Source organism: Myotis brandtii, unplaced genomic scaffold (genome assembly GCF_000412655.1).
Source record: "Myotis brandtii unplaced genomic scaffold, ASM41265v1 scaffold1076, whole genome shotgun sequence".
NCBI classification, from domain to species: domain Eukaryota; kingdom Metazoa; phylum Chordata; class Mammalia; order Chiroptera; family Vespertilionidae; genus Myotis; species Myotis brandtii.
Genome location: NW_005353663.1, coordinates 873,042 through 883,630, shown reverse-complemented (window position 1 = coordinate 883,630; position 10,589 = coordinate 873,042). Strand labels below are relative to the sequence as shown.

General features: G+C 41.1%; 1 protein-coding gene across 2 annotated transcripts in view; it reads left to right on the top strand.

Annotated features, from left to right (window-relative positions):
* Positions 1-7: 7 nt before the first annotated feature.
* Positions 8-10,589, top strand: part of SNX2 (sorting nexin 2) — a 59,173-nt gene continuing 48,591 nt past the window's right edge. For both annotated transcript variants that reach the window (XM_005857121.2, XM_005857120.2), the window contains exons 1-2: positions 8-98; positions 911-1,078. In XM_005857121.2, the coding sequence (XP_005857183.2) occupies positions 1,022-1,078 (57 nt within the window). In that variant the 5' untranslated portion in view covers positions 8-98; positions 911-1,021. The remainder of the gene's footprint in view (positions 99-910; positions 1,079-10,589) is intronic.

Below are 10,589 nucleotides of genomic sequence, written 5' to 3'. Positions count from 1 at the left end.
AGGGGCAGCCTCCTCCGCTGGGGGACGGGAAGCCCGCCGACTTTGAGGAGCAGGAGGATGGAGAGGACCTTTTCACCAGCACCGTCACCACCCTCGAGGTGAGGCCGCGTCCCCGGCGGCGCTGCGCCCCGTCGCTCATCTCACCTTCAGGAGCCTTTTCCCTGCATGAACTTGTCCCTCCCCACCCTCCCCCCCACACACCCCCCTCCCGGGCTTGCCAGGACCTGGTCGGGAGGACGCCTGTGCCGGGGGCCCCACCTCAGGCACCTGTCAGTGCGCTGGAGTTGGCGGGGCGGTTAGGCCCTCTCGGACCCGCCGACCGGCTGGGGGTCCGACTTGATCCCGGAGGGGCAGGGACTGCGCGAAGCATCGCGGCGCCCTGTTCCTGCTCAGCTGGTCTTCCCAGGTGTTCTTGCACCTCGTCCTCCGGAGCGGAGAAGGTCTTCCCCTGGGTCCCAGTGCACCACGCCGCTCTCCTCTCCGGGGCGACCTCCGCAGCCCCTTCGGGGAGGTGCTTGCTTTCCCCTCCCTGGGGACGGGGCGCCCCCGAAAGGGGAGAGCAGTGAGGGGAGCGCCAAGCCACCCAGCCGCCCCGGGGAGCGAGTGGGTGGGTGCACTTTCTCCGGTCACGGCCCGACAGGAGCCCTGAAGGTGGTGCCTTTTTGTTTTTTCAAACTACCTGGTAGGTTAAATGCATTTGACCGGTTTTGTCTTCTTTAGTTCCAGTATTTTTTTTAAGGATCATAGTGTTTATGAAATATAAAGTTGAAGGGAGGGAGTAGTCCAGGAAACTTTGTGTGTGTGTGTGTGTGTGTGTGTGTGTGTGTGTGTGTGTGTGTGTGTTTTAAGTTGCCGGGGAAGAAATAAAAACAGATCCTCACTCCCTTTTCCTCTTTTCTCGCATGGTCAGCGATCTGTGAAACCAAGTGTTCCTGTTTTCTGTCAGAGGAAACACCCTCTATGAACTGAACTGTATTGGGTCCCTTTTGTTAAGTTCACGTTTGAACTTGCTTTGCGTTTGATGAGAGCTCACCCACCTCCGAGCCCAGTGTTAAAGTGTGCATCTGTGTATTCAAATGTAAGCACATTTTCCAGAGCATTGTTTACCTCAGGCTGTACTTTCTGATAAACTGTTTTGTTTTGTTTTAGTAAGCTTTCTTGTCTTGTTCAGTTCTGCACCAAAGCAATTGGAAATTACTGTCAAACAGTCTGTTATCTGAAATTCAGTGCACCGGGAACTTCCGGGAACGGTTTCAGCATTGACCACGCTCTGCTCATTGTATTTGTAGGGACCAGCCAAAACTTACCTCCCCTCAGATTATATGCTTCTTGGGGCCAAAGACAGTGAGTGCCTTGATCATCTAAGTGTTCCTCACAACATCTTGAACATCTGCATTTAGTAAATGTTCGCTGGATTGTCAAAATCAGCATCTCCGAAGAATTAGTAAAAATGATCTTGCCAAACAAATTACCTTTTGGGGTTAGTATCCTTGACCTTTATGCATAACTGTACAGCTAGCTACCTTATATGTATGTTAATGTCTCGGCCCGAGGATCCTGTCTTTTCTTTGAGGGCAACAAAGGATCCACTAGAAAGGATCAGGAGAAAGTTCACTGAAGTAAACTAGAATACTGTGAGCACTATTCATTCCGTTTAATTGACATCTTTAGAGTTGAGTAAAGAATTATAAGCTGTGTTTCCTTTGGGGGACTTTAAGCGCTTTAGTTTTTTGCAAATAAAAAAAGGAGAGAAGGAAATTGATGCAACAGCAGATTAAAGGGTAGACATTTTAGGATTTTAATCCTTCTCCTCAGGTGACTTTTAGAAGAAATTATGAGTTTATTTCACTTGGCGATAAGATACACCAATGAAGATAACATTAGATAGCCAGAAATGGTTTATGGGCTAGAGATGTAGATTTGGGAGTCTCATAAACTTATTGAATGAGAACACTAACCCAGACTCTGTGTTGAAATATAGTCCCTGCCCTCATGGAGTGTTTGAACCAACAGGAGTAAATATTAATAAACATAGCTGTGTGACCAGAAACCTGCAGTACCAGGTGATACATGTGTAAATGAAACATGCATATAGTATGGAGATACTGTAGAAGACTGGAGTGACTTAATTGCATAGAAATTATCTTTGGAACCCGGAAAGTGGGTGACATTAAGAGTAAGTAGAGACTTTTTTTTTTAATCCTCCCCCAAAGATATGCTTATTGATTTTTTTAGAGAGAGGGGAAGGGAGAGAGAAACATTGATCAGTTGCCTTCTGTACATGCCCCAACCAGGAATGGAACCCACAACCTAGGGTATGTGCCCTGACCGGTATTGAACCCGCAAACTTTTTGGTGTAGGGGATGGGACAATGCTTCAACCAACTGAGCCACACAAGCCGGGACATTAGAGACTTTTGATAAAGAGGAACTAAAGTTTAGTATCTCTTGTCCCAGCACAACAGGGTGGTAACAGTGTGTAATTTATTTTTTTCTCTTTTGTAATCTTAGATAGGTCTTCAACTTTAAATGTATTATTTTTTTGAAAACTTTATTATGAATTATGTGTGTTTCAGAGAAAAAACATTTTATTACCACGTATTTAAAGCCAACAGCATGGAAAATTATGAAGAGGTACAACTCTAGTTGACCACTTTCCCTTGAAGCCATTAAATTTAAGGATTTTAGAATGAACTAGGGGCCAAGCACATGAAATCATGCATGGGCAGGGTCCCTAGGCCTAGCCTGCGATCAGGGCCATTTCCTGCCGCCACCCACCCTGGGTCCCTGTGGTTCCCCGTTCTCCATTCGGCGATTGGAGCCTGCAGGCCGGGAGTGGGCAGGGACCGAGAGGTGGTCAATGCACCTCATAGCAATTGGTCGAGCAGTCGTTCTGGTCGTTATACCGTTATGGTTGCTGGGCTTTTATTATATAGGATTGTTTTTAGTACCTATAAAAATGTTATTCTCTGAAGTTGCTCGAGGCAGAGATGCTCAGTTTTTATTTTTTGCAGACTTTTCTTAAAAAGATAAAATTATTCTTTAATGTTAATTTTACAAATGCACACTTTCCTATGAAATTGAATTCTTGTGTTTTTTCTCCCATGATGATAGTTTTTAGTTGAGATGACATTTATCTCAATTTAATAAAGTTCACTGTCACCTCAGTCAAGATATAGAATACTTCAATCACCTCCCCAAAATTCACTCATGTAGTTAACCCTTTCCACTGGCAACCACTGATCTGTTCTCTGCTTTCTTCTATCGTTTTGTCTTTTCCAGAATGCTATATAAATGGAATCATACAGCCATGAAACTTCTTTTTTTCAATTCTCACTGAAGGATATTTTTTCCCATTGATTTTCAGAGACGGTGGAAGGGGGTAAGGGGAGAGAGAGAAACATCTATATGAGAGAGACACATCAATTGGTTGCCTCCCGCAATGCGCCAAACTGGCCGAGAATAAAATCTGCAGCCCTCTAGGAATATATCCCAAGAACTCAGAAACACCAATCAGAAAGAATATATGCACCCCTATATTTATAGCAGCACAATTTACAATAGCTAAGATTTGGAAACAGCCTAAGTGCCCATCAGCAGATGAGTGGATTAAAAAAATATGGTACCTCTACACAGTGGAATACTATGCTGCTGTAAAAAAGAAAGAACTCTTACCATTTGCAACAGCATGAATGGACCTGGAAAGCATTAAGCTAAGAAATAAGCCAGTCAGAGAAGGATAAGTATCACATGATCTCACTCATTTGTGGAATATAATTAACAATGTAAAGTGATGAACAAAAATAGATCCAGAGACATAGAAATTGAACAGACCATCAAACCCCAGAGGGAAGGCAGGAGGTTGGGTGGGGGCGGGGGGGTGCAGTAAGAGATCAACCAAAGGACTTGTATACATGCATGTACGTATAACCAATGTACACAGATGGTAGGGCATTGAGGGCATGTGTTGGGGGAAGGGAGCAGCCGGGGAGAGGTCAATGGGGGAAACAAAGGAGACATGTAATACTTTCAACAATAAAGAATTTAAGTTAAAAAAAAAGTTGATGTTCAGTAAAAAATAAAAGTAAAAAAACCTGCCACCCTTCGATGTGAGGGCCAACACTAATCACTGCTCAGTGGTTCCAGTATGAAACTTTTTTAGTCTAGCTTCTTTAACTTAGTGTAAAGCATCTGAGATTTATCAATGTTGTTGCATGTACCAATAATTCATTCTTTCTTATTGCTGAATTTATTGTATAAAGCACAGTTTTTTGTTGAAGGACATTTCTGTTGTTTCCAGTTTTGGGCATTAAAGAGTAAAGCCAATATACACATTTATGTACGTGTTTTTGTATGAACACAGTTTTAATTTCTTTTGTATAAATACTGAGAGGTAGGATTGCTGAGTTGTATGGTTAATATATGACTAACTTTGTAAGAAACTGCCAAACTTTCTCCCAAAAAGGTTCAATGGAGATAAGGTACAGGGAGGTGAAGTCATTTGCTTTTTAGTCTCTTGAGTTTTAATGGCTGTAGTATAATATAACTTGAGACCAAATTCAATAGGACATTGTTTTGAAAATCAATTATCTGTGTGGGTTCATTAAAACAAATGCATGATGCTTCAAGGAAAAAGCATATTACTGTATTTCCTGGTATCATAAAAGTTATTTTCATATCAAATTTTACCCCTAATCATAGAGTCATGCTTTGAATATATTTTTGAGTATTTGAATCCTGAAGACTAGCCCCACGGAACCTTTGATGAAGCTGGATATATCAATTTCATTCTCTGGTCAGGTTTCTTTCATTTGATCTCTGAAATCTTATAAAATTGTAAGAAATTCTAAGAGAGAAAGCTGCCAAACTGTTTTCCCGTACAAACAGCTGTATCATTTTGCTTTCCCATCAACAATGAATAAGAATTCCTGTTGTTCACATCCTTGTCAGCACTTGGTAGTGTAAGTTTTTATTTTAGGCAGTGGCGAGCTTGAGGCTAGTTTATACTGGCTCGAAAGATGATTGTTCAATTTTCAGTAATTTTGTAGGCTGGTTAATTCATACTACTGTTGTTAAAAATTAAATTATATAAATGAATGCTTAAATTGAAAACAAAGGTAAATATTTTAAACTTAATTACTTCTTAATTCCTTTACTACATTTTACTTTTTTCTGTGTTCTTGAGGTTGTATGTCTATTCTATCTGTCTGTATGGTGAAAGTACATATTTTTCCAACTTTACAGTTTTGTGAGGGGTAATCAGCCACGGTGGGGGCATATTTATACCACAGAAATCCACAAAAGCTAAAAATCAGGGTCTTCTCTCCCTAAGACTCGTTTGCCAAACGTTTACCAGCATACCACTGATTTTTTTTAGTCATTCTAATAGGTGTGTGTGGTGTTATCTCATGTGGTTTCAATATATGTTCTCTAATTATTAATGATGCTGAGTATCTTTTCACCATCTGAAAATTATCTTTAGTGAAGGGTCTTTTCACATACTTTGCATATTTTAAAAATTGGGTTTCCTTATTGAGTTTTAAGAGTTCTTCATATTTTAAATATAAATCCGTTGGCAGATATTTTTTTTCTAGTCTGTGGCTTGTCTTTTTTTTTTTTTTTTTTTTTTTTTTTTTAATTCTTACAGGAGGAATTGTTTTTCTCCACTAATTTCTAGAGAGAATGGGAGGGATGGTGGGTGGGAAACATTGACTTGAGAGAGATACATTGATTGGTTGCCACCCACATGCACCCCTGTTGGGGCTGAGAAACCTGCAACTGAGATATGTGCCCTTGACTGGGAATTGAACCTTCAACCCTTGGTTCCCCGGGCCGAAACTCTAACCACTGAGCAAAACCAGCCAGGGCTGTGGCTTGTCTTTTTATGGTATTAATACTATCTTTCACAGAACAAAAGTTTGTTATTTTGATGAAGTTCAAGTTTATCCTTTTTTATTGATAGAACCTTATATGTCACCTATGAAATTCTTTGCTAATGTTAACTCAAGGTCACAAAGGTTTTGCTTATGTTTTTTTCTAGAAATTTTATAGTTTTACATTTAGGCCTGGCATTCATTTTGAGTTAATTTTTGTATTAGTTGAGGTTCATTGTTTTTGCTTATAGATATCCAGTTGTTCCACCACCATTTATGGAGAAGTAATAATGTTATTAAGGTTTGTTTTATGACTCAGAATATGTTCTGTCATGGTAAATATTATGTGTGCACTAGAAAAAAATACACAGTCTGACGTAGGGTAGAATGTTCTATAAATGTTAGGTCAAGTTGGTTGATAGTATTTTTCAGTAAACGCAACATTTTTGAATCTCAGGTGCTTTATGCTAAGTTAAAGAAGCTCTTAGACTCAGAAAGTTTCTCCATTGTGTTGTTTTTGCATCTTTGTCCAAAATCAGTTGAGCATATATGTGCGGGTCTATTTCTGGACTCTGTTCTGTTCATTGATCTGTTGACTGTCCTTTTGCCAGTTTTATGCTACCTTGATTACTGTAACTCGAGTCTTAAAATCAGGTAGTATGAATCCACTTTGATTTTTCTTAAATTGTTTTGATTATTATAATTCTTTTCTCTTTCCACATAATTTATAATCAGTTTATTGATTTCTACACTAGAGAATTAACATTAAAAATATTGAGCCCTGACCGGTTTGGCTCAGTGGATAGAGCGTCAGCCTGCAGACTGAAGGGTCCCAGGTTCTATTCCAGTCAAGGGCATGTACCTTGGTTGCAGGCACATCCCCAATAGGGGGTGTACAGGAGGCAGCTGATCGATGTTTCTCTCTCATTGATATTTCTAACTCTCTATCCCTCTCCCTTCCTCTCTGTAAAAAATCAATAAAATATATTTTTAAAAAAATATTGAGCCTTTAAGCCATAAGTATACTGTTTCTTTCCATTTATTTAGGTCTTATTTGATTTTTCTTATTTGTATTTTTCTGCATACAGATCTAGCACATATTTTGTTAGTTTATACCTAAGTATTTAATGCACATATGGTATTTTTATTTCTTTTTTTAAAAATATATTTTCATTGATCTCAGAGAGGAAGGGAGAGGGAGAGAAAGACTAAAACATCAATGATGAGAGAATCATGGATCAGCTGTCTCCTGCACACCCCCCACTGGGGATCCAGCCTGCAACCCGAGCATGTGCCCTTGACCGGAATTGAACCTGAGACCCTTTGGTCCGCAGGCTGACGCTCTATCCACTGAGCCAAACCAGCTTGGTACTTTTATTTCTTTTTACATTTACTCATTGTTGGCATATTGACCCTGTATCCTACAACACTGCTGAACACTAATTTTTTTTTGTAGGTTTTTTTGTAGAGTCCTTGAGATTTCCTATGTAGATCAGGGGTGGGGAACGTCCAGCCCATTGGCTGTATAAGACCCTCAAAATCATTTGGTCTGGCCCTACCAAGGCATTAGGGGTGAGTTAGTTAAATGTTTGACTAAATGTAGCAGGCTAACTTTTAAATTGATAATTTTGTATGGGCTGAGAATGATGTTATAAATATCCAAATGGCCCTTGGCAGAAAAAAGGTTTCCCACCCCTGAAATTGTGTTGTCTGTGATTAGAGCGTTCCTTCCTTCTTTTCTTCTTCCCATTCCTTATGCCTTTTTAAAATTTTGCATTAATGCACTAGCTAGGGCCACCAGTCTTATATTGAATAGAAACTTTAAGAGTTTTAGCCTTTCCCATTTCATGGTTGTGGAAGAAAAAAAATTTGTTCTTTTTGCTATAAATATTAAGTTAACTGTAAGGTTTTTTGTAGATGACCTTCAACTTTACTGAAGTCATTATTCTAATAATTTTCTGGTGGAGCCTGCAGTTTTCTATATATAGCATCATGTCATCTGCAAATAATGAGAGTTTTATTTCTTTCCAATTTGAATGCCTTTTATTTCTTTTTTTTATATTTGATGGTATTCATTTATTTTTATTGTTATAACAATTAAAATATGTCAAAAATAAAGATGCAGTGCTGTCTTCCAAATGCATTTCTGAAATACATTAATTCAGAATAGATGCAGAGGTAGCAAAGTGCTTATTTCTTGGACTTGTCTGAATGCTATGGCTAGGACTTCCAACACCATGTTGAATAGAAATGGTGATAGTGGGCATTCTTCTTCCCAATCTTAGGAAAGACTTTCAGCTTTTTCTGGGGATGGTACCAATGGCAGAACTACACTAGGTTTGTGCATCAGTCACTCCAAGAAAAACTATCTTTTTGGCTTTTCACCATTGAGTATGATATTAGCTGTGGGTGTGTCATATGTGGACTTTATTATGTTGAGACTAGAGGCCCGTTGCAGGAAGATTCCTGCAAGAATACGGCTTCCTGTAGCTGGAGCGAAGCAGAGAAGGGAGCAAAACCCGCTGAGGCGGGCTTTGGTCCCGCCCTGCCGCCCGGCTGGTTTCCCTCCCGCTCCGCCGCCCAGCTGGTTTCCCTCCTGCCTCCCGCCTCCGCCACCTTGGCTCCGTTCCTGTCTCCGCCGCCTCTCCTTTGCTCCCTTCTGCAGTGCTTCGCTTCCACGTTGTCTTCAGTCTTTGCTCCCAGCCGGTATATGCAAATTAACCACCATCTTGGTTGGGTTAATTTGCATATAGTCGTCCTGATTGGCTGTTGGGCGTAGCGAAGGTATGGTCAATTAGCATCTTTGTCTTTTATTAGTGTAGATATGTTCCTTCTATACCAACTTTGTTGAGTGTTTATATCATAAAAGGATGTTTAACTTTGTTATGCTTTTTCTGCCTCTATTGAGATGATCATATGGTGTTTATCCTATATTTTGTTAATGTGATGTGTTGCATTAACTGATTTACAGATGTTGGACCTTCCTTGCATCATTTGGTTATGATGTTGGTGAGAAGAAAAAAATAAATTCCCAGTTGGGGCCATTATCTGTGGGGATTTTCTCGTACATCCCAGACATGTGCACTTTTGGGTTAATTGGCATGTCTAAATTATCCCAGTCTGAATGAGAGAGAGAGAGAGAGCGCTCACCTTGTGATGGAAGGGCTTGTGATGGAACCCTTGAGGAAGGATTGGTTCCAGGGAAGTTCCCACCTTAAGCCCTGAGTTGCTGGAACTGGCTCAGGCCAACCAACCAGAGTCCTGTTCTGGAACAAATGGGTTGGAAAATTATCTTACTTTTTAAATTAATTTTTCTTAAATGTATGTATATAATTTACATTTATTAGAAATAGTTTGAGTAAAGTTTGGCTGGAAATTTTCCTGTAGGAAATTAACTCTTATTTATATCAATTAGCTTTTGTATATTAACCTTGTATCGTGAAACTTTACTTGTTCTGGAGGGTTTTTTTGTTGATTCTTTTGGATTTTCTACTTGGATGATCATGTCATCTGTGAACAAAGAGTTTTATTCTTTCTTCCCAATCTGTATACAATTTATTTCCTTTTCTTGTCCTATTACTTTAGGTAGGACTTCCAGTATAGTGTTGAAAAGCAGTTGTAAAAGGGACATCCTTTCCTTGTTCCTGATCTTAGTGGTAAGCTTCAACTTCCTCATTATTAGGTATAGCTATAGGTTTTTTTTAGATAGTCTTTCTTAAGTTGAGGAAGGTCTCGTGTCTTTCTAGTTTACTGAGAATTTTATAAATGAGTGTTGAGCCACCACTACATTTTCATGTAGCTGTGCTGTAGGCTATCTCAAAGTATTCAGTATTATAGACAATCTGATAGACAAACTTGTGGCCAGTTTTTAGGCATATTCATAATTATTTTCTTAGAATTCATTTGACAGTCACTGAGTGTTTGCTACCAGGAACTAAATAAAAATAATTAAATAACAAAAGATACTTTTCTTACAGAGTTTATAGTCTATAAGCAGGTGATAATTATATTGTAACTAGAGGCCCGGTGCACAGATTCATGCACTGGTGGGGGCCCTTGGCCTGGCCTGGGGGGATTGGGCCAAAACTGGCTCTCTGACATCCCCCGAGGGGTCCTGGATAGCGAGAGGGTGCAGGCCAGGCTGAGGGACCCCACCGGTGCACAATTGGGGCCGGGGAGGGACCACAGGAGGGCTCCAGAGTGTGTCTAGGCCATCTCACCCAGTCCCGATCAGGGCTGATCGGAGCCAGGAAGAAACTGGGGGAGGGCTCCAGGTCTTGTCTGGCCCATCTCGCCCAGTACCGATTGGGGCCAGCCAGGGAAGGACCGCGGGAGGTGGGCCGGCCAGGGAGGGACTGCAAGGGCTCCAGGGTGTGTCCAGCCCGTCTCGCCCAGTCTTGATTGGTCAGACCCCAGCAGCAAGCTAACCTACCAGTTGGAGCGTCTGCCCCCTGATGGTCAGTGTGTGTCATAGCAACTAGTTGAACGGTCAGACACGACACTTAGCATATTAGGCTTTTATTATATAGGACTAGAGGCCTGGTGCACAAAAAATTGTGCACTGGGGGGGAGGGGGCGTCCCTCAGCCCAGCCTGTGCCCTCTCGCAGTCTGGGACCCCTCGGGAGATAACGACCTGCTGGCTTAGGCCCGCTCCCAGGTGGCAGAGGGCAGGCCCAATCCCTAGGTGCAGCCCCTGGTCGGGCTCAGAGCAGGGCC